General features: G+C 36.6%; 1 protein-coding gene across 1 annotated transcript in view; it reads right to left on the bottom strand.

Annotated features, from left to right (window-relative positions):
- Window positions 1-25,671, bottom strand: part of st6galnac5a (ST6 (alpha-N-acetyl-neuraminyl-2,3-beta-galactosyl-1,3)-N-acetylgalactosaminide alpha-2,6-sialyltransferase 5a) — a 93,493-nt gene that overhangs the window by 4,902 nt on the left and 62,920 nt on the right. The window contains exons 4-5 of the mRNA XM_038291971.1: window positions 17,235-17,647; window positions 3,315-3,422 (exon numbers count right to left, since the gene is read on the bottom strand). Coding sequence (XP_038147899.1) covers window positions 3,315-3,422; window positions 17,235-17,647 — 521 coding nt within the window. The remainder of the gene's footprint in view (window positions 1-3,314; window positions 3,423-17,234; window positions 17,648-25,671) is intronic.

Genomic DNA, 25,671 nt, shown 5'->3' with positions numbered 1-25,671 from the left:
TTTTTCTGTAAATCACTTTGCATTATGATTTTTATGAATAGTGCTACATTAATACATTGGCTTTGCCTTGAATTTTAAGTGGAGATCTCAGAACTGATCCCAACTATTGACTGGTTGATCTTTCAGTTTAACTAAGAGGTGATAGAGTTAGAATTTGATATTTCTTAAATGGTCCCCACACTATTTAGATCATCTCCTTGTTATTTTCTGAAAGCACATCAGTCAGATACTTCTGAAATATTCATGAGGCATTTGATCAATTTTTGAAATTCAGCATTTTCAGCCACATCATTCATCCCAATGTTGTTATTCATCATATATTAAACAGTCTCCTGATATGCATATATATTTCACATATTCATATGATGTGCATATATATTTCACATATTAATATTGTCATCTCTTCTCTCATCTGATAATGTCTATCACTCTACAAGCAACTTTTAAATAACTGGACTGATATTGTTCACATCGGTTTGCATTTCTTCAAAAACAGCAGCAAGTGGATGAGTGTCCAGTATAATATTTCAAATTCCAAGTTTTTATTATTTAAAAACTCACGTCTTTCTTCTTTGCTTATAAACATGACATATATTTGACGACTGCGGCACTCGTGAGAATTTGAGGCAAATTAGGTTTTAATTTTTCATGTTTTCCTTTTCTCCACAAAGTCTGCTTCTGTCTCCTTATATAACAGACTGGATTAAGTTGAACGTCTGGGTTAAAAATGGTTAGGCTTAAATTTTTCAGGGGTGGAAAGTGAACTGTTTTTAATCTCAAGTCAGTGCTCCAACATTAGCAGTAAAATAAATTAAATGCCCTGTAAAAATGAGTCTGAACGGATACTGAATAAGCCCAGAATTATTAATACCCCTGACTTATAAAAGCTTAAAGTGATATTTTAATTTCATGTTTCTTTAACTGGGAGTAACATTTACATTTTAAAGGGAGTAAGCACGAGTTCTGGCTTGAATCTGAGAGAATCAGTAAGGCGATAGAAAGGAGTCCTTCCAACCTCAAAAATCTGAAGTTTATTCCCAAAGAAAAATCATCAAAATACCAGAGGAACCAAACACAAAGCTGGTCGCCAGTTACAAGTATGGTTTGAATGTTATATTCCTAGATGTTTCAACTGATTATGAAAACGATTTAGACACAAAAAATTTAAATAGGACCAGATGCTGTTTTCTTCTCTCTCCCCCCCCCCATCATGATCAGCCTTTCACCTATATTATTTATCATATTTTGAGAGCTACCCATTTAATTCCCTATAATAAACAAACCTCTTAATTACTTTATAGCAATTTTACATCTAAACCTGGTATCAACAAAAACATGAGCTCAACTTTGCCTGGTAAATTGAACTTAACATGTGAGACCCTTTGAAGTACTTTGAAATATCTGCTCAGTTTGAAATGTGTGCAAACTTTTATAGTCCATTGAACATTCAGAGTTTATTTCTTTTATCTTACTGAGAAATCTATACCAGTCTCAATTTCCTGGTGTGAAATACAATGCAAGTTTCAGCTGGTAAAACATAACTTAAAATAACTATTTTAGCTTATCTGAATAGGAGTAGGCAGAAGTTAATAGCTTTTTAAACACGCTTCTTCATACAGCTCTGTCCTCAAAACACAAATAGCTTCCTCCCAAAGCTGCACACAACTTATAGTTTGCTAGTGTTTCTCATCCAGTGATGTGTTGTTAGGGGTAAGTTAAGAAGGAATTTTTCTTATAGTGCAGCAGCTGCAGATACTGAACACAGCAGGCTTCCTGTAGAGCACAGAGAGACGAGCTGGAAGGTTGAATGAAATGTCCCACTCTTCAGTCTAGGGTCTTGTTTTAACAACAATGCAGGAAACAACAATGTGAGCGTGGTCCCATCCTACTCACACCCTCATCCTAACTATGATTGTTCCAGTAAATCTCAGTGAGAACTCCCAACTGATCCAAGAAAGAATTGTTTAGATTATCCAAATAATTACATTGCAGTAATTTTATACTTATCTACTTTATGTTTTCATATTCTGTTTTTTTTACACTACTTATTGAATTATAGCAGAGAAGAAGTATCTTGTTTGTTTTTTTTATATTTGCACAAGAATTGCATTTAATTGAGCTGATTTGACATGCCAGTGGAAAAAAAAAATATTTGAAAAGATGTTCTAAATCCACAGACTGCTGACTTTGAGTAAAATCTGCAAACCTCAGTTGTCATGAGAACGACAATGAATCGCAGAGAATCTGCAAGCAATTTCTCAAAGAAATGAAGCGGCATTCTTTCTTCATGTCTGTGGAAATTGAATTTGTAGGTGGACCTTAAATAACCAACGAGAAGAAAAGCCTCTTTAATCGATCTGGGCCTGGGTCGAGGATATGCTGAACATTGTTTGCTTCTATTGAGAAATCTAATAAGGTTTGTTGCTTGTTCAGTGAAATGCTGCAATTAAAGTACTCCTTGAGATGTGAGCCGTAAATCAAATCAATAAATGCTGCTAACAAGGTTGCTAGACAGGAACAAACCTGAGTCTGGGATCATAATAAATCCATAGTTCTCTAACTTGGATTCACTGTCCTGTCATGGACTGTTTGTGACGAAGTGAAAATCATAAATGATTCAACGCACTTCTTTCTTGCTCTTTATATTCTACTTGCTTTCACCTGTGGGCATTTAGGAAAGGCTGCACATGCTTTCTTACTTATTGGCTTCCCTGATAAAGACAGGTGCAAAGCTTACAAATAAATCCAGCTGTTACTACCGTAACCCATTTAGGAGTCCTATTTAGTGCTAAAAAATACTCCTGCCTTATATGCAGGTAGCCTTAAACAGTTGTCGCTGTAGGAACTTAGAAACAGCCACAGCTTTAATGGAGTGTATTGCATCAGACAGCAGTGTGATAAAATAACTCACTCAAAGCCCAGACCGCAATCCAATCTTAAAATTGTGCTAATTTTATAAAGATTAAATGGTAGAATGTTCCGTCTCTAGATAGTTAAGCCAGCAAATACTCCCAAATGCTCCCAGCTTTAGCTCCGCCCCTCAGACAAAAAAAAGCAATTGAAATGAAGGGTAAAAATGTTATAACATTTGAAGAACAGCAACAGAAATTACTATCATATCTGCAAATAAGACTTATAATGGGAAAGCTTTTATGGGATGAGTTTTGCATAAACATCTGCTGTCAAAAGCTTATCAGCCTTCGTTTCTTCTCAAAACTATTCCAATTTTCTTATCAGGCCCTGTTGTGCTGCTGTTACTGCAGCTCAGGTTTTGGCTGAAAACTGTTCATTGAGATTCATGCCTACAGTCTCACCTGCAGAAGTCTGGGGCCACCATGCCGTACACATTGATCCTATCGCAGAGCTCTAGAGCAATGGTCATAGTGAACCAGCCAGTACTCAGCCAGGAGTTGGATATCTTCCTGTGGGGAAGAGGAAGAGCAAAATTAGATTGTTGTGATACATTTGCTTTTTATTAACTGGAATGGACGATTAAACAATCCTATATCAATGTTTTACCACAGAATAAATATTTATCTTAACACACAGGTCGATTAATCTGACTGCAGATCATTCAGGTTGCCTCCCAGCTCTATTTAGATACAGATTCAGCCTACATATTGACAGATACTGATGAACCCTGTCAAATAATCAAACCTTTAATCAGCTGGTAGCCTCGGTCCTCATGTGCTGCTGATAGTTAAAATCCCATTTTTACAGCTGTGAAGTGCTCTGCCTGCTTTTCCGCTGCAGAGAGGAAATCTACTCACACTTTTCTAAGAGGAGCACTGATGAAATAAAATATGAAGAGATATTTACATTGCATTAGGAAATCTCTTTACATCTAAATGTCTTTCAGCTCTGAAGCATGATTGTTGTCAGATGAAAAACATGCTTGGTGAAGAATTTCACAAATTAAAAAATATTACATAAAACTAGAGTCGTGGTTAAATCCAAAGATGAAATAATAATATTATGCTATGGAAGATATTTACTAACTTGGTTATATTTATATTTTCAAATAGATTTTAACCTCTATGCATTTTTAGTTTTCAAAATTATCTTTATCTGTGATAGACTAGTGACCTGTCAAATTAAAAAACATATGCAGCTTAAGAGAATATACACATTTAAGGTGCAGTTAAATTAATGGATTTTTTTCATTTTAACTGAACTAAACTAAATGTATGAGAAACTAGAACTGACTAAAACAAAGAAATGATTAACTTATACATGTTTTAATTTGTAAATGACTCATTCATTAAATTAGTTTAAAAAATACTTGGCCTATTTGTTTTTCCTCATCATATATATATTTTTTTATCAATATAAAACCTTTATACTGATTTAAAAAAAAATTACAGCTTTTCTGTGATGTTTCATAGAAAATTATATCTATCTAAATATTTTTCATGAAATTATAATTGCAGAGAGCCATATTATTTCAAAGCAAGCACAGTTTCGATGTTTGCTTCTAACAGCGGGACTATCAGAGCTAACTAAACTCCATGCGCATGTCAGGTTCTGTAAAAAAAATCTAAAAAATTACAGATAAATAAATGTAAATTGTTTTTTATTTTTAAACAATGAAAAGTGTCTGTGGTTTAATCTCCAATTTTAACGCTTCAATCGTTTCTTTTCAGATGCCTGTATGAATTTTCTTGCATTGATGAATTGTTGTCCTTTCGATAAATTTTTATTTATTAACAATGATAACCTCACCACCCGCTTGCCTGAAGGAGTTCAGGTTAGATGTAGGCCATTTAACCAGCCACCTCAGTTGTGGCTAAAATGAGCAGAAAGCATACAGAAGGTGATATTTTTGCGTTCCTTTAGCCTCAGCTGAAATCTCTGCATAGAACATCCATGCAGATGAGTTCCACTGCTGTCATCACAACACTTCTGAAACAATTAGTAGTTCAGCAAACCGTTTGTATGAATATTTAATTAAGAAAATGCATCGCAACTGTTCTTGTTTTCCTCGTTCAGAGTGTGAAGATATACAGCTTGAGCTAATTGAACATGGGTAGGATCCTTCAGCTGCATCAGACACAGCTGTGCATTTCATCATGCCCACGTAGCTTCATCCTGACCAACATCAGAACAGGTGGATATGTTTATGCATCAGTATCTTATGGGTTGTTCCTTCAGATCACCCTATTAGCATAAAATGTTGCATGTCTTAAAATAAACCTTGCAACTATTAGGCACACAGTCATTTGGTGGTCTTATTCACTAGAATTCTGCTGCTTAACATATGTGAAGATTTAAGAGAAAATGAGAACAGGAAAATAAAAATATCTGCTTAATGCAATGAATTCACATTAAATAGTTTTTTTTTAATTCAGTAATTAACTATGCTGCAGAACCATCTGTATTATTCTATCAAAAACATACATATACATTTAAAACTATTATCACAACGGAAAAGAAATAAATATTGAAATAAAGGAGAATATGAGTTACCCAAGTATTTCTATGGACTGCAGGGTAGATTTTATGCAAAGTATAAGTTCCTTATTACCAGAATAATTTAGATAGATTAATGTTGCATATAGCCTCCAAAAGGATCATTCATTTTGCGAACAGTGGGGACACTATTTATTATGTGAGCAAAATAATTTTGATGTGGGAGAGTTCACTCCATATTGAGAATGACATAATGATAGAATATAGAACTTTTTGTGATTTTAAACACTTTCATAGAATATCTATATAACTGTATACACACAATGAAGTTGTATTAAATGTATCTTGCTAAGATGCAGCTCAAAGACACCAACTTACTTTTTTACAATATCGTCCAGCCCATGCATTGAACTAATAAAGAACTCCAGATCTCCTTGGTGGAATGGCTTCTGCACCATCGGTGCACAGAAGAACACCACTGCAGATCCTTCTTCCCAGCTGCCCCAACAGGCGCATTAAGTCTTTAATATCACAAATTTAATCTTATCAGTGTTTTTGTACATCAATGCCTGTTTTGAACAGTCTACGTTTTTTCATTTTGTCTCTAAATTGGCTGCTGTCTTTATTTTTTAAAATATTTCTGATTTCATTTTTTTTAAATTTACAAGTTTCCCCCTTTCATTTACAGTATATTTTGACATTTTACATCTTTTGTTCTTTTCATTTTCATGTTTCATGTAGGCTTAATCTTCCAATTTACTTTGCCACCCACACACCTTTAGTGTACCTGCTAATTTGCTTTTTATACACTCATGCTGTTTAGGTGTATCATGAGGAGTAATGCTCCACCTTACTACATTCACAAACTGCTTTAAGTAATTCTGTAAATGGATTCAACACTACAGGTTACAACCACGGGCAGTTTGTTTTACAAACTTTTTATATGTAGACCACTGACATAATTTGCCTTGAGACATCTGCTGCATTCACAACAAATTATCTTTTTAAAATAATCTGAGTCTCCATCCTATCGCTTTTTTGTGGTAATCTTTTGTGCGTTACCGTTTTTTTTTATTTTATTCTAGGTTTTGAATTTGGACGACTAGCTGTTTATCATGACAACAGCTAATAGAGATCCTTAGGAAAATGACAGCATTACTAGAACTGCTATTTTATTTTATTCTAAATGTATATTAACATTTATTTTGATAAGAATTGTTGGAGCTCATTTAAAGAGGTCAAAAGAAAGTTTGATTTTGTGTTTGAATAATCTGAGTCATGGAATTTGCAGCAGGCTTTGATCAAAGGCAACCAGACCTTTGCTAATTTTTTGTCAATATTTTTCTGTACTATTTCTTTGTGTGCTTTTAGAAGCTCAACCTAGAATTTAGAGGCTTATGGGAACATTTCAAATCTGCCAGATCATCACCTGGGTCATTAATAGCTATTGTTTGATAGGAGTTGCTTACATGTTCACCTGAATATTTAACCATTTAAAATCCTTGCGCATGGTGACTTTTTTTTTTTTTTTAGGTGTTTAGGCTACAGCTCTCTGACATCTCTGCTTACTTTTTCCTCTCCAGGGGAAAAATTCTTCATATCAGCCTTCACTTTCCACAAATTTTGCTGTCACTATCCTTTTCTTTGTACTGAAAATTAAAACCATTACTCAGAGCTCTACATCTGAACACACTGTTAAAGAAAATAATTTCTGCCCTGAAAAAAAGACTGTGGAAATATAGGTTTATGCATTGCTTAAGATCAGTTTGACAAGATGTCTTCCTTTTCTCCCAACCTGACTCAAACTGCCGCTTTTCAAAGGTGGTTACAAAAAAACCCTTCCCATAGAGAATGAGGCCTAAACATGGCAAGGCTAAGAAAAAAACCTGCTCGCTTGCTTTTGAATGGGGTGACACTTTGGGAGAAGCAGGTTTATATGTTTGAAAAGGTCTTCAGATGTTATACCCTTACAGAGCGAAAGGTGTACAGGGAAACGTCAGGAAAGAAAAAAAAATCCTAAAGTCAAAGATTTTCAAAGGTGTTTAGATCTTGCATGTATAAACTGGGAGGCAATAAGAAACTGTTTCCTGGCAGACAAAGGAAAATCTGTAGTTTAAATAAAATCTTAATGAATATAACCCGGTTCTTTCCATGATCGCATCAATTAAAACAATGGAAGTACAAAATGTTTGTCAGATCCCTTGGTTAGATCTCAAGATACTTAAAAAACTAGTAAGATTTAAAAAGAAAAAAAGAATGGTTCTTTCATAAATACAAGGTCATGGAAATCCACAAAAAAAGTTGATGGAGGTTAAAATCTCAAACTGATGAAGATTTTGCCAAATTAAAAGCATATTAAATACCAGAAAAGCTTAAATTAGTGGGCTAAATAAAGAACTCTTTGGAATAAGACTGAATATCTGCTCCACCGTCTATGATAGATAGTAAGCTCAATGGCTTTGGACTCAGTGCTCTGGGTGGGGGGGTGGGGGGTACTCTTCAGTACCACTATTGAGCATTTTTTGTTTTGATAAACTTTACATGCACAAGTCTTCTAGCTTTTATCTCCTCTTTCTTTCATCTTTTCTCCTTTTTTTTCTGTTTTCCTTTCCTGTTCTACTTACATTGCAGCGTCCATATAATCTGTAAAACTCCTTGCATGAATTATAATAAAGCAATTTATATACATAAATCAAGCGGAACACTATGGCGATAGCCGTACTGCTCCACTTGTGAAAGTAAAATCTGATGAAACGTTCTAGGCTGATCTAGTAAACATTAATGCCAACGCGGAGAAATACCAACAGTCAAAAGCCATAATTTAGTAGGGATACAGCAGTTTACATGGGGAAAATGTAAATGCATTTGTTAGACTACAAACAAACCTGAGGAAAGTCCAAATAATGACTTGCAAGTCTTTCAGCCTTCAACTCATCCTGATTTGTGGTTCTGAATGTTAAATGAATAAACATCCCTGATTTAAAAAAAAAACTGAAATATATATTTTTTTGTTATCCAAACACATACAGCTTTGCTGAAGTAGCAATTAGTGGTTCTAACTCTGCACTATATATTATCAATAGTAAAATACTTAAAGTTAGCTGATGTTCTATCTGACCACAATGTGAATGACATGCCAGACCTACTAGTTGTTGCAATGGATGGTTGAACATTGTACAAAGGGGCTAGAAATGCTTGCATGAAAAAAAGTACCTGACTACCTATGGTTTGGTAAATATTATAAAGAAGCTACTAAATAATGACAAAGTCATGTGATAAAGATCTAGTTTTCAAAAACACCTCATAGGAAATTAACAGGATAAACACTTCAGAGGAAAGAGCAGTCAGGACAAACTGTACCAAGACATGCAGTTGGAGCTGTGCCAATGGTACAGACCCAGGACACATATCAGGATCCTGGACTGTCTACTCCAAGAACTGGACTGACTTTTTATGGCCCTAATTTCCCAAACCTTGAGGAAATCCTTTTTTAGGTAAACTGAAGATCTTACAGCTGTTAGTATCAAGGAGACTTTGTCTCAATTTTTTAACCCGTTGTATCCAGTTTTCTCCTTTAGGTAGAGCTGCAGAGTCACTGGTGCTGACAGATATGCCTCAGTCCACCTTGTTCTTTTAAAGAAGTCTGCTGCCTGCCCTTCTTCACCAGAGTGTTTACCATGTATGTTATGCCTCTCGTCTTCCCAGGGCTCTGGTCTCTGCTGAGACCAAAGCTAACTTCTTATTCTAGTTCTGAAACTTACTGGTTTGTTTCTGCTGCTTCCCAGGTTCCCTCAGTTGAGGATGTTCCTCTCCATTTTCTTTCCAAACTCCATTTTCTTTCCAAACTCCAAGCTCTTCAAGAAATTCTGGGTGGCAGCTTCTATAACTCTTCTATAACTCCTGGAAGGATCTCCTTCGAACCCCACTCACCCTCCACTTTAAATACCATCTCTACGGTGCTCTTCCTCCACCTATTGCTCCACCATCCAACACAACAACTAATTTCCGAATAAGTTGGTAACTCCTCGTATCTAGTCTCCTGGAACCCCCCCCCCCCCCCCCCCCCCCCCCCCCCCCCCCCCCCCCCCAGTGTTTCTTTTTAACCAACACTGTCAAACTACGGTAACAGAACTGCACAGATTTTCCTGTAGAAATCATCAGAGCTAATTTTCTCCTTTTCCCTGGTTTTGATCTCCAGCTACAGTACCTGTCCATAAACCTTTAAAATCTCAGAAAGGCCCCAAATAGTTTACAAACTCCTTCAGCTTTTAACTACTGTCTGCCAGGAGCGAAGAAACCTCTATTTGGGGAATGATTATGAGCATTTTCCAAATATCCATCGCTCCTGCAGCCAGGACATGTCGCAAGGACCCACAGTTCCCAGTCTGGGTACAGTTTGTGTGAGACGCTGAATTAGGTATGCCCAATATCTTCTGCCATTAAAAAAAAAACAACAACAAAACATTATGCATATTTTAAGAAATGTTGAATATTTACTTCATTCATTTATAACCCTGAAAGATTTAGATTCAAGATAATCTGTTAGAAGTAGTAATCTATAGTAGTAATCTATTTGAAGTAATGCTAATGTATACAAAGTGCCAGCCAGAAAAAAAAAATCTAAAGTATTGAGTGAGCGAAAAATTATGGTGATGGCAAGGGGCTCTTCCAACCATAAAGACTTAATGGTCATCACCAAAGATCTAGAATTAGAATATAAGTAAAAAAATACAAAACTGTAAACAATTAAAGGAATCATTTTAGAGATGCGTTGCCAAACTCTTTTATTAGAAAAGGTCTATTCAGCTTGTGAATAATTCTTAGCCTAAATGTATGTGTCCCACCTTGAAAGCAAAAAAATTAGCAAAATCAGTTTATATAACCTTAAATAGAAATACAGTTTTACAAAAAAATGAAGAAAAAAATGAAATAAAATTCACTGAAAAAAAACAAACAAAACTGTAGCATTAATTTAAGGGTTTATATCTGAGAAAAAAATAAAAATAATGAAATGAATAAATCTATAATTAAATAAATATAATTTTTGTGCAACATGCATTCTTATGTCTAGCTATATCCTTACGTATGATTTTTTCAAGTTTCACAAGGACAAATCTACCAGAATAAATCTATGCTGATTACATATTTCCATAAAACCCAGATTTCTTACACTTTATTCTGTTAGTGAAAGAGACGCAAGTTATTTCCACTAACTAAATATCAGGAAACTAGATGTATTGCTACACCAGTAATTTAGATTTAGAAAAGCAAAGTTAAGATATATTCTATCCAATAGTTATCATTGCATAATATATCTGTGAAGTTGAACTGTTGTTTGTTGAGAATTATAAATGGAGTATAATACTCTTAGTCTTCCTTGTGTGTCTGTGTTGGTCTTGTGATGGACCCTTTAACAGTTTTTTTTAGCCTCAAGCCAAAGCATCAAACTGGCTGAAAACTGAAAAAATGTAGATAATGAAAGCAACAGTTTACGTTCTACAGTTTCAACAGTAAGTTATACCAAGTCTTCAGTTCTGCTCCAACAAATCATGCAGAATGTGATATAATTTTACACATTTGCTTGATTTCTCCAGTCTTCCATGCATTGCTGAGTTTGCTGTAAAAATCCACCTATAATTTTTCATTTCCTATGAGGGAAAACAACCCACATGCTCTAAATTAACCACCAAACAGAGGCAGATAAATGCGTGATAAATGGTGACAATGCACTTTTTTTGTCCCTTATCTGTGTATTGACCCAATTGACCCGAGCAGAAAGTTCTTATCTTCATCCACGCTGTCATGTCTGGAACATGTTGATGTGCTCTGATGGGTAAACAACAAAACAGTGCTTCTGGGCTTTGATATCACAACAGCCCCATCCCTGCGCGCACACCCTAATTTTGCAAATTAGAAACTTCAAAGCACAGCATCTTGTCATAGAGCAATCTGCTGCAGATACATGGAGACCCTAATCAGGAGCCATGCGGCTAATCTCACTTAAGAAGTCTTCCTCATTTCCTTGTTTGTGAGCATGCTGATGAATAATGTGGTGTGAAATGTCAGGCTCTTAGCTTCAACCGCTGTCTTTTAAAAAGTCTGGATGGTAGCAATGAGTGGGATGTCACATTTATCCCCGTGGAGGAGCGACGTAATATTTACACAGTTTGGTATCGCACACATAGCTGAAGCACCTGCTTAATAAGGAGTTTAGTTTCAATCCCTGAGCCTGAAAATCATATTTATATTAAAACATAGTTGAAACTGTCAAAGAACTGAAACATTTCCCTTTGAAATTAATGAAGAAAGCAAACTGGCAAATAGCATATTCTTTGGGATGTTTTCTTAATCAAATATATTTTACTTTTTATCATTATGATGGTACCATGTAACCAATGAAAGAGGAAGTTATTTAAAGAATATATATATATATATATATATATATATATATATATATATTCTGTGTGTATATAATTTAATTTAATTAATTTATTTATTTGACAGGGACAGTGTACATTAAAAATCATTCCTGCAAATGCACCAGAATTAGCCAAAAGGCTATTTTACATCTGTTGTCCCTGGACAGATTTTAAAATAGTTTACCTAAAAAAATACAACAGTAAGCATTCTATATATATATATATGTTTTAGGAGTGTTCCAAAAGCATACATGTAAACTACGCCTGGTTTATACAAAATCAGCTTTACCTGAGTCACTGAAATTATTACGTAAAATTGTTTCTGCGCTGTTTTACACTCTGTAAGGGCAAAAATAGCACTATTACTGTATGATTTTATTTATTTATTTTTTTTTGTGCATGCAGAGCCTTTTCAGACCCTTAACATCCTTTGCCTCGTTTTTCTTCTTTATTTAAAATAAAATAAGATAAGATAGACTTTATTGATCTCTCAGTGGAGAAAATCACTCGTCACATTGACTCAATAGTCAAAAGAAGGTGCCAAAAGGAGGAAAAGGTGCATGGGGTGTATACAGTGCATCCATTTGCAGCTTTTTATCTTGTTTTTGGCTTTTCAGCCTGGTAAGATCACTATGAAGACAGGCAAATCCTCCACCTTAAAGCTGATTGCAACCCAGTAAACCTGGACACTCCTTATCCAAATCCCAGCATCTTCCAACACATCGAACTCCACCTCAGGCTCCTGCCTATTTGATGGTGCCACCGTCTCCACTGTATTAAACTTACAGTTGTCACTATCACTACTGTCACTATCACCACAGCCCATCTTAACATATATTTTGTTTTGCTTCTAATTCAGACAAAGAAAAAATGACAAAAAAAACAACAAATATCCATCTTCCCCATATTTTATTTTTTTTATTCAACATAACTTGTTCTTTAGAAAATAATAAGTGACTCTTGCACAGCTCCATGTCTCTGCGCTTTAATATCACCACGTGAATGGTTAGTACACCTTCATCTTTTCTATTACATGTTAAGGAAATCACTGACATTTCATGTCTCTCGGCAATTGTTTGCCCACCATCAATCTGAGAAGAAGCCTTTTCAGTCATAAAAGCCTGAAACATGTGGGTGTGTGTGGCCTTTAAAGGTCACCCTCCATCTGATGGAAGTCAGATCAAGTTTCCTGGAGAAAGTGTCAAATTATTCTCATTTAGCACATAGCTTTTTTAACCTGCGAGCTGTTTCAGGTGTTTCTAAATGTATGGATATAAAAAACACTTAATGCATCCATTCCAAAGAGGAGGAGGTCATTTTCTGTCCTTTGAGAGGCACTTATTTTAGAGCAGATTTTTTCATAGATTATGATTTGCCTTAAAATCATTCAACTTGACGTTTTTTGAGAGACTGAACAGTCATGAATCCCTACAAATTTTCCTATTGTGGACTGTGCCACATTAGTGCTGGTGGTTATAAACCATTATAGACACATAAATCACTAGCTGTGGAAAAGGTACATATTTTAAAAGCTAATTTGCCTTTAATTACCAGTTGAGTCTCATTCTGTCTTGGCAATTTAACACAAAGGCAGCAGAGAGACACCTGCTTTCCAGCGCTGCCCTGGCTTTGTTATTAAAATCTATGAATGTGGCATCATCCCCCATTATTGTAATTACCCTTAGTGAAATGACAAAACCAATAATTACAATTAAAAGCTTGCAGGGTGCTAGTTGCACTGCTGATTATCCAGAAATATGCTATCGATGCTGCTTTTAGCGATAAAAATTGATCGTTTTTCAAAAACAGTGTAATGTGTTTTTTTTAATTATTAATGTGCATCTGTTTTCTTTTCCATAGAAATGGATTCCTTTAAAAGTCGTCATATATTAGAAGTGTAACACTGAGGATTAGGCTTGTGATTTAACACACAGAGCAGAAAGACCATAGTTTAGTCTCATAAATGTTTAAGCCTAAAAATACAAAGACGAACAGCATGAAAAGACAGTAACAAAAGTTGCCCTCTTATTGTAAGCTGCTCCTATAATTGCAGGCACAGAATCTAAAGGATGGATATCTGAGTCCGCCTCTAAATCCTTGACTTGGCATGTTCCTCCCCTGGCATCTCTCTTAAGCCCAATTCAAATCCAACCTCCAATGATACTCCAGTCAAAAGCTTGGAGAAAGACAGGAAGAGACGAACACAGTGTATGTGTTCGGTTGGGGATTCATTAAGCATTAATGGTCACCAAACAAAGAACTTTGCTTGGGCTCATTAATCCGGAGACCTTTCAACTCCACTCAACTCAACCACAAACCGTTAAGCCCAGGCTTATTCATACCCTTGGCAGATTTAAATATCAGGTTTTTTTTCAACCAAGACATTGTTTTTCTTAATGAGACAGACAATACATAGAAAGTCTATTATTATATAAGAATATATACATTTAAACTTAAAGATTTCTCCCATTTTCAATACTCAGTGGAAAAATCCTAATGACTGTTAAAGCAAACTAACATTTCTTTGAAAATGTTTGTTACAACCTTTCACTGGTATTTTAAAAACTTGATAATGAGCTTAGAGGCTTTAAGTTTGTATAACCCTTATACCATCACCTGCATATTAAACCTCCTTTAGTCATTTTTATATCATGTATCTAATCAATAATGAAATAAAAATGCTATGAAACTAATAAAAGTGATCTCAATGAATAAATGCTAATGTTTTAAAATGTTTTGGGGACAGATGGTTTGTATGGTATCATATGGAAGAAAATTCCCCAAAAAGGAACCATGACCATAAAGCCCTACAACTCCCTGCTCGGAGGTGTGTGGGGGGGTGGCTGGGGGGGTTGGATCACAGTCAGCACTTTAATCCCTGAAGCTTATAGTCAGATAAATATGTGTTTGGAAAAGGATTAAGTCAGGTCACAGTACACCAGTGGTTTGCACAGCAGGCACAGATGAGCTGGCGTAAATGATGGTATTAGTGTTATAAAAGTTCCAGTGTTTAACATTTAGGATGATGTTAAACACTGGACAGAGAAGCACATTTATATTCTGAGATTATATTTCATTAGTGTGGAACCATGGGACAAGCTTGTGCTTAGCATTTTAAACCCAAATGTATCGTCGCCTCATGGTTCACAAAGTCATCCTTACTGCAAAAGTCCTGAAGAGCAAACTTAGACCCTCTTTTGTGAAAAATACATATTTATTAAAGTTGATTAGGTTCAATTTCACCCTGTATAGTATGAGTGTCAAAGTGATTGTAGGGGATTTCTTGTCCATAATGTGCCCCAAGAGAGGCTCAATCTTGAGTAATATAAAATCAGAAACTAGGTTGTTTAGCTGCCATTTCAAAAGAAGTAAAGTGGGAATAAAAAACTGTTGAAACCTGTGGGTTCTCACTTTTATAGGTTTAATGTGGTCCATCCATCCATCCATCCATCCATCCATCCATCCATCCATCCATCCATCCATCCATCCATCCATCCATCCATCCATCCATTATTGATCCATCCATCCATCCATCCATACATCCATCCATCCATCCATCCATCCATCCATCCATCCATCCATCCATCCATCCATCCATCCATCCATCCATCCATCCATAATTAATTCATCCACCCACCCACCTATAATTCATTCATTCATTATTCATCCACCCATTAATTAATTAATTACTTCATTCATTCATTCAGTCATCCACCACCCACCTATGATTCTTTCATTCTTCATTCATCCATCCATTTATCATTAATTCATTCATCCACCCACCCACCGATCATTCATTTATCCATCATTCATCCAACCATCCACCCATTAGTTCATTCATTTATTCATCTCTCATCCACCTATTAATTAATTCATTCATTTATTCATCCATTCATCCATCCATCCATCCATCCATCCATCCATCCATCCATCCATCCATCCATCCATAATTAATTCATCCACCCACCCACCTATAATTCATTCATTCATTATTCATCCACCCATTAATTAATTAATTACTTCATTCATTCATTCATTCAGTCATCCACCACCCACCTATGATTCTTTCATTCTTCATTCATCCATCCATTTATCATTAATTCATTCATCCACCCACCCACCGATCATTCATTTATCCATCATTCATCCAACCATCCACCCATTAGTTCATTCATTTATTCATCTCTCATCCACCTATTAATTCATTTATTCATCCATTCATCCATCGATGGGGATAGTTTAAAGAGATCTGCTTTTCGCTAAATCGAAAAGATTCAGAAGGAGAAAATGCAAACTCCATCCAGAAAGAGACCACAGCCCAGCTTTCAAACTTAACATCTTAACATTCTAGCTGCATGACATCTTCATACTACTTTGGGTGAATTGTAAATTTATTTTTTTTTATCAATTATTATTATAGCCTTTGCACTGAGACTAGCTAGAAGATCATGAGTTTGAACAAAACTTACTCTGCATGCTGATGGAGAAGATGTAACAGAACAAAGTAGAGACTCATGTACAACCCTGTGCCCAGATATGTGACATTCTTTGGAAGGAAGTAGGTTCAATTTTGAATTGATATGATTGAACTTGGATTCTGCGCCCCTCTAACTTCTCGGCATAAAGATGGCCAACACTTTGCGCTATTGGCTGATCCCGGTCAGCACTATCACTTCTCTGATAGGACACTACCACACACAGCCAGCCTATCTTACACTCTGATTGGTTCAGAGTAATTCTGAATGGGGTAGTGGTGAGAGCAGTCCAGACAGAGCTGTCAGTCATTCATTGAGATAGAAAACATTTATTACAGAGGAAAACGCTAGGGAGATAAAAAAAAAAAAAAATCTGTACCTCAGTTTGCTAATGTGTAAATACTAAATCAAGAAGATTTCCAGCATAATGATTCAATATATATTTTATATTAGGGTTAAAAGCAACCAGAGGAAGAGAGGCAGTGCTAAATGGCTCAGGGGTATAATAAGATTAAGATACTTATTTCCAGCTAATATTATATTAATAAATGTAAGATTTTATGTTCTGTATGATGAAATGACAGAAACCAGATTGTATGATAAATGTATGAAATGCTGTTTGTTACATTTCACTGGCTCTGCTGCAACCTTGGACAGACCACATCCCCTGTCATATTTCCATTTACACTCTACAAAAAGCAGTTGATCAATGCTATTCTGAATGCATAAATATATGATAAAGATAAAATTATATGTGCTTTTTGATAAAGTATAGCAGTAGAAGTAGGGTTGCTTTTGAAGAAAGGAAAACAAAATCTTCTCCTCTTGGTTTCAGCAAGCACAATTACTTTTGCTGCTCCAGGAAAAACAAAAACAGGAAAAAAGGAAAACAAGGAAAAAAATGCCATCGGACATTAATAGAAAGGCTCACCTGTCTTTGCCCGTCTCCTTCTTGAACAATTCATCGAACTGCAGCATCTTCTGCCAGGAAATGATGTAGACTTTGAGCTTGGGCAGCACTTGGTTCATTAGCCGCAGGTTGTTGTAAACCAGGCCCTTTCCGTCACGCCTCATGTAGTTGCTGGGACCCCAGAAGATGAACACTGTGTCTTGGCTGGCATTGAGAAGCTCGTGCCGACTGCGTAGCACCCGCTGCATGCTGGAGTGGGCGATGACTCGCAGGGAGGTCCGGCGGCCGACGTCTTGGGCGTAGGCCCCGGCTGTTGGGGCGTCATTCATGCGAATGACGCACTCGGCTTGGTCGATCTCCTTTCCCCGGCCTCCTTCGATAAGGTGACCAGAGCTGGTCACCAGAGAGCAGGTCTGGCAGTGCATCCCGAGAGGCTAAATGGTAAATAAGAGTAAAAAATATAAACCTTTAAATCTCTTCAAACAATCTAGTAACTAAAGAAATATAATTCTTTTTTTTTCTTCACATTTAAATAATAATCTACAAACGTTTCAGTTGAGCTGCAGTTTAAATAGAAATATGCAATGTAGAGAAAAAAAAACACACTTTTATAGAACTTTGGTAAAATGCCTCGCTGTGTGTTTGGAGCAGAAAATGCTTTGTTGACAAACAGAGAGCGACACTGCCTCCGGGGCATATGTTGCTTGTCATATTGCCTTGCGAGTGGTGGAAGCCCCGGGGTCTTACAAAGGATTCACCTTAAATCTCACTCCCATTCACACACATGGGAGGGATGTGTGTGTTTAGCCCTAAACCTCTCATCTCAGTGCTGATTTAAATACGAACAGAGCTGTTTTCAGCACTGAAAAAACATCCAACAGAGGAAAGTCATACTGCTGAATATAAATTAATTCATAGGATGGCACAGTTTAACTAAGAAAAATGTATTTCTAAAAAACCTACATTCAGAATCAGAATTCAAATGAAAATGTTATAAAAAATGTTTCATTTTTCTTGTTAGATGTTTATCAGAACACCCATGACATGAAACAAGAAGCACATACAGTAGTAATAATGATTAAGGCTATCACATTAATGTATATGGACCTCCTCTAAAGTTGTAGAGCTACACCACAAGAACACATGCATCTTCTATATCATGAAAATATCAGGAATTAACCAACATTTTCCCCTGTTTTGTTTTTTCTAGCATCTTCTTGTCTTTTAGTTCCTGTACATGGGTTTTGCTCTCAACCCATGCACCACAACCCAAAACGGAGAAAATCTTTCTGACATTTTTGTCCATGTTATCATGACAGGGTGAAGTTCAACTTTATTTCTATAGCAGATTTGTAGGCGGCACAGAGCATTCTTAATGGGCTTCTAACGGATATAGACTCAGTTTATGCTGTAGGAGTCCAGAAAAGGACCAGATGCATGGCTACATATCCCACTCAGCCAGGGATTGCACAATTTGTCACATATTCATCAGGAAAAAGGTTCAACTGTATCAGAACCTGAAAAAAAGACTTAAGGCTTTGTTATGCTTGACCACAAAGCTGCAGCTTTTATATTCCATGTGTTTTTCCTCTTCTATATAATATTCTCTCCGACTCAAAGGTAGGCGAACAAGACACAGAATGTAAGATTAAAACAACATACAACATGTAGAAGTAGAAAACACGGCTGCTACCAACTTTTCAAAGCATCTTCGATGCATCTTTGAGACTTCCAAAAATTACAGTAATTTCTGTCCGACAGTTTTTCACAATCTTGTTGGGCCATAACCTGTTATACCATAACCTGATATGGACATCCAGTCCTTTAAAACAAGTTAGCCCATTTCTCCTAGATAGTAGCTCAATCAAAGAAGGTTAAGAATACATTTACTAAAGTTTTTTTTTTGGTTCTGATTAAGCAAATAATTTGTTAAAACATTATTTTGACAAATAATGATTTACTTACCTCTTGGATTTGCATTGAATTGGTTTGAACAAATTCCAGTTGCTCTAAATTAGTTAAAAGCTAATTTGACCTCATTTCGAATTCTTCAGTTTAGATGCTTTTCATTTGTTTAGTTAAAACGTTTAAACCTAGAATAGGTTTGACTTGGAGCTGAATTATTTTTGTTGATAAACTCTTATATTTTAAATGGAAGTTGCGTTGAATTTATTCCATAAATGTGCAGATGTATTCATTTGACCACGATTTGATCGATTCACACTTTCATTTGTTATCCTAACACAGCCAGTGTTGTGTTTTCACAGAACAATATATGACCGTCCAAATATAATTGAATTAGACAACATAAATTTAATGTAATATATGATTATTCCGCAAAGAATCTGCTGATTGCAGTGATAATTATGGGCTATATGGTGGTTTATATTTGTGAAAACTTTGCTAGAAAGAGCTGTTGCTAATCCACCATGTTTTTCTGGACCGATGCAGTTAAACATTTTCTAGGTGTTCAGTGTGCAAATTGAGGCTGCAAGGATGCCGTGCAAAGCAGCGTTGGTGCAAAGATTCCCAAAGTATTGAAAGCAATCGCATAGACAGACAATTAAACAGATGATCAGACCATTTCATGGACTGGACCGTCAATATCTACACATTTTCACTCTAAGGATGTTAATATATCTTCTATAATTGTGTTGCTCAGCTGGGATTCTTTGCCGCATTTAATTTTGGTTTTATAATGACAATAAAGGTTGTTAATTTCTAATTTTGATATATTTACCGAAATGCTGAACAGAAAAAGAAAGGAAAGGAAAGAACAAAACCAGCAAGGACTCCCTCCCCTCCCCTTAATCTCTCATGCTGTATTGATAACAAGCAACAATAGATACGTTTTAAGATAATACAGTTGGAGCCCGTCTAACGTGTAAGGACAGTTTATTCAGTAGCTAGGACAGTAGCTTTGAATATTGCCTTAGTGAATTAGGCTGGACCTTGGTACAGAATGAAGGTAGGGATCATAAGATCTAAGGGATCTGAAGGGCTGCAGGAAGTCAGACAGGTATCTAAAAGCCTGTATTTTCATGATAAAGGGAAGGTCAGTAGAAACACTCAGGTACAATGTGTCATTTAAACTGTGCTTGATTCATGTGGCCCAGCTTATGTTGTAGGAAAGTACCCTCACTGGGAGAGGATAAATATTAAGTCTGTTAATCACTGCCACCCTCCTGTCTGTAGTTCTAGAGGTCTGGATCTAGGGTTAATCATTTCTTTGTATTATTTGGTCATTACCAATATTTTTCTATATTTATTAGACTTAATTATTTTAATACTTAAAGATATTTTTCTCTCTTTTGACTTATTTGGAGATATTCTCACAGTGTTCCTAGTTCAATCCTATAAAACCCTCCTGGCGAATTTCCCTAGGTTGCTCAGAAAATAAAGGTGAAGCTACTGTAACCACCTGGATTCTGACCATCATCATCCCCTGACAAACATCTCAACACATAGCTGTAAGCAAACTTTATGGAAACTATTTTCTTAAGACGTATGCAACTCATTCTAACTGAATTTTGTTTCCCAGATTATCCCTGAGCCAAATCTGATCTCAGGTTTCTGTTCATTTAAAGATTATGTGCAACAAACTCTAAATCTTTCCAGTCTCCAGAATAGTGTTCTCTGTGTTAGATATTTACCTAATAACAAGACAGAACCAACAGCTATGCCACAACTAAAATACGGTAGCTTAAACTACCTGTTATCCTCATTTGGATGGTCATCTATAACTTTTTTAGAGATAACTTTCCCACATCTAGATATCAAATGACTGAGCAGCTGCTATGTGACTGTCTGAATCGCTAGTTGTATTAATAGTTCTGTAATAGATCCTCCGCCTTTGGGTTTTAGACAAAGTATATTGCATGTATTATTTTCTCTTTGTCCTCCACAGAGTCTAGGCTGCAGTTTCACTCTTTGTTTCAGCATACTGAATGCAGCGCAGCGTCCTTCACACCATCTGATGTGTCGGAAAGTTTCAGCTTATTGCCAGTCTGTTCCTTAGATTGTGAAAGCCACTCGCTGCCTGTTGAGTCATCTTCCGAGGATGACAACTGCTCTGATGATTAATGGATCTACTGTTGGCTCTATACCTCCTGATTACTGATGCATCTGTTTCTCCACTGATTTTTCTTAATTTTTATTGTGGTCTGTGATCTTTCTGTTTGCTGCTGTATTTTAGATCCAGATCTTGACAGGCAGACAATATTTTTCAATTAGAAATCAGAATTTTGCTCACTTTCATATAAATAAGTTTAGGATTTCAGATTTGTTTTTTTAAATGTTTAAATGCAGGGATATACAGGAAATAAATGTTGCAGCAATTTGTTGTTGTGTTAAAATAATATTACCAGATATTGAAATGTCTTGAAACTTTTTCTGTTTTAAATCTGATTTAATGTGGCATCTTGCTTGTTGAGCCCTTTTTATGCACACTGTTTTCCGCAAATTTCCAGCCTCCGATTCCCTCTTGCATTATTTTACATGAAATTTTCATAAAGTGTGTGGCCTCTTTTTCTCCTCTGCGTGCACATAAATCACTATCAGGGCCCCAATTATGTATGTTGAGCTGCTCTACATTATTTTGGTATGTTTGAGGCTTTGCAGGTCTTGCTCTGCATGTGTGAACATGTCTGGGGATTGGCTTTTTTTCGGTTTCTTTGCAGACCTCAACACTGAAAAGCAATGATATGCAAACCAAAGCCTTTTATGTGCCCTGAAATATCACCCCGGCCGAAACTCTGCAGCTATTTACATTCCTACAGCTCTAACCAATTTCCATTTTCTTGGCATTAACAAAAACAAATGATTTTTGGCGGCAGCAGATGTATGGTAGGGGGATGCGCCATTATCATTATCATCTGCTGACTTTGACATAGTGGAAGATTAGCAGACCCGTGTTGTTAATGAGACCTGAAAGTGCTGCAGGAAAGAAAAGGCAGAAGTAGAAAAGAGGTACAGAGACCACAGAAGGAGCAGAGAGAAGTAATGAAAAGACGAAAAGGAAATGAAGAGAGAAAGAGGTATACTGGGGAAGTGAGAGCCACCCTGGTGCAGTGATGTTTGATGAAATGAGGAGCTAATGAGGTCCTGGTGGTCTCCATCACTAGTAGCAGCAGCCATTCTGCCTCCCTCACATCCTTTCCACCCTAACCTACCTGCTTCTTGACAGTCAATCAGGGCACAGCGTTATGACACCTCTCCAGAGGTCAGAAATCCCATTTTTACCCCAGAGCCTTTCAGTGGATCTGCACATCTCATTCCTGGTGCCTTTGTTTCAGAGAGAATTAAAGCATTCTTTTTGCTTACTGTGACTTGGTCAGAGAGCTTGATGAGACTGTCACCAACAAATATAAACTGGTTTCAAATTTAGCTACAACTACTGTGCTATAAAAACATTACTTTAATATCTAAATCATCATTAATGTACAGTAAGTACATCTTATGGAGTGAAAGAAAGTGCTGTACTGGAAATACAGCTGCCTTAACACTGGTGAAGCACTCTGGGACCTCCTGCTTTGGGATCAGCCTCTCTGATTGGTTCATGAACTGCATCTAAAAGGTCAAAAGGTTAAGATTTTCCAAGATGTGCAACACCTGAAGCTCAAAATGCCTTAAAGGTATAGTGGAGGATGTTCGCGAATTTTTGAAAAGACCTGCCCTCTCGACTTTAAAAAAAAAAAAGCACATACCCAACCCGCTCCCGAGAGGGAACACCTAATGAACGCGTGAGAGAGAATGCACAAGCCCATTTCTCCTCATGCATGCTCTGTTTAAAAGTTGCTGTTTGCATCGCTCATACAAGCCTACTTTCCAAAAGAAGATTTGCAATTTTTCGACCATGTCAGACCCACCACCGGTAAGTGATAATGGGGACGAGAATGTAGAACAGCCTTACGTAAACATATCACCAGAATTATTGACGATTAGGGGGACCACTTATTTTGAGGATCCAGCCGGAAACAGAACATCCTCCGTATACCTTTAAGGTGCACCAAGCCAGATTTGTGAGGAGTAGCACCTCTTCGACATGGTTCCTCATAGACTCCGCATGTAAAACCGAAGCCTCTGACGATCAGAATGTGATCCGTCTGAAGGCAGCGTTAAGGTGTTAAATGAAACCCTACTCTTTGACCATCTAAGACTGTCGTCCAGGGTCAGTTCTAGGTGTAGTTGCTACACATGAATAATAATAATTGAACAACTGAACTTTATTGATATTACATTGGAGAAAATTATCTCTGCATTTAACCCATCCCCTTGGTGGGGAGTGGGCTGCCATTGTGGGGCGCCCGGGTAGCAATCGGGGGTTAAGGGTCTTGCTCAGAGATGCAGAGTGTTAGCCTGTGGGATTGGGGCTCAAACTCAGAACCTTAGGATTCCAAGCTTTATGCCCTCACCACTAGGCTGCCACTCCCCCCTACCTGTGCATTTAACTCTCCTTGGGGAGCAGTCGAAAATGTGAAAAGGGGATCTTCATGGTATTGCGGTAATGGCTAAAATATAAGATAAAAAAAATTTGGTTTAGAGTAGTGATGCTGGAAAGATTTGTTATAATTAATGGTGTGACATTGAGATAAAATATTCTAAATCTTTTTCTGCATTAAAAGACAATTTTAAAATCATTACCATAAATTGATACTGAATACAAGAATTAGATTATGTTTAGTTGTGTAATTTAAATATTTTGTTTATATTTTTGTGTATTCAATTGCCAGTAATGGTCTTCTAAGCTAAAAAGCTCATTTCATATTGATGTGAGTAAATGGGCAAATATAAATTACTACTTTTTTCTGATCTTTTTCATTCATTGTTGCTATTAGTTGTTACATGAAATATTCATATTAACTACAATGGAATTAAATTAAAAATCAAATGAAATAAACTTTGCTATATTCCACAAAAATGTTTTGCTTTGTTAGGCCTCTATCCTAAGACCTGCCTAGTCTTGGTGACCCAACTAAAGCAAAACTCCTGCTGGTTTAGTTCTTAAGGTCACTGAGGAATGTGAATCTCCTGAGCAAAATAATGTTGCAACCCGCCAGGAGAAAAACAGTAAAGAATAACAAATAGGCATCTTCTGTAAATGACTCCATAAAAATAAGACGTTTGCAACATTTGGCAGTGGAAAGAAACGAGGGCTGAGTGTTGATGGGAAGATGCATTAATCTAAATATATTGTAGGGCTGTTCTACAAAGTAATATATGTTCCAAAGGCTTGAGTTGAGGAAGGCAGCCTCTGAAGTTTAATGGTGAAGCTGAGGGCCACAAATCCAGAACGGAGACTGTGGACCCCAAGGTGAAAATTAACATTGTTTAGTTAAGACTAATATCTAAAAATGTGCAAGTCCTAAAGTCAAGGAACAATCCATTAGAAGAAAACATAGGGTCAACACTGAGGCACAAGCAAATGGCAATAAGAGAAATATTGATAGTGATTAATGAATGAGGAGAAGATTGTTGATCAGAACAGCCCTAACCACCGAGCAAAGATTAATCTAAAAGACACTGAAAACACGTCATGATTTACGTTCAAACAACGTCAACATTTGGTTGAAAAGTGCAAGGTGAAAAGATGCTGAAAACTGGGCTTGCAGCATGTTTTCAACATTTGACCAACCAAACACAGCCCAATTTTCAGTAACTATTTCTGGACTAAATGAAGACTATGACGGACTAACCAGATTTAGACCAAAAACCAACGTCTAAAGCCCCACTAACAAGCTCCACTAAACTGAACACTGGAAAGAAAATAAGTAAATAATCTGATATTAAAACACTAAACAAACCCACAAAAATAATAAGGAAAAAATACTGAAAGTAGGGAATAGACTGAATATGAAAAACAGACAGACGAATCCCAACATGAAGCAAAAATATCTGACCTTACACCCCACAGATCATGACGGATTTATTCTGCAGCAAATGAATTTACATGGTTTAGTCAAAGTTCAATCCTCAACATAGTTAAAAGTTTACAGTAGCTCTCCATCTATCTGACAAAGCTGCTGGTATAAAATAGAGAATATTTTTATTTCTACCCAGACATAAAGCAGGTAGCTGTTATTGCAGTGAAAGGTTAAAGGAGATAAATTCCCACCACATTTTTCCAAATTGATTTGCTTCACGATTGTGGGACGAATGGAGCGTGATATGGATAGAAGGATCAGTGGGGGTCGGTAGTGATGCGGTCGCTGGATCGGACTGTCGTGGTGAAGAGGGAGCTGAGTTGGGAGGCAAAGGTCTCGATTTACTAATCGATCTACGTTCCCACCCTCACCTATGGTCGTGAGATCTGGGTAATGACTGAAAGGACAAGATCATGAATACACCGGCCGAAATGAGTTTCCTTTGCAGGGTGTCTGGGCGCACACTTTGAGATAGAGTGAGGAGCTCAGTTACCAGGGAGGAGCTTGGAGAAGAGTCGTTGCTCCTCAATGTGGAA

The sequence above is a fragment of the Cyprinodon tularosa genome, unplaced genomic scaffold (assembly GCF_016077235.1).
Source record: "Cyprinodon tularosa strain WSP-4 unplaced genomic scaffold, ASM1607723v1 ctg304, whole genome shotgun sequence".
In the NCBI taxonomy this organism is placed as follows: domain Eukaryota; kingdom Metazoa; phylum Chordata; class Actinopteri; order Cyprinodontiformes; family Cyprinodontidae; genus Cyprinodon; species Cyprinodon tularosa.
The sequence above is the reverse complement of the archived record's forward strand: the minus strand, read 5'-3'. Positions and strand labels throughout refer to the sequence as shown.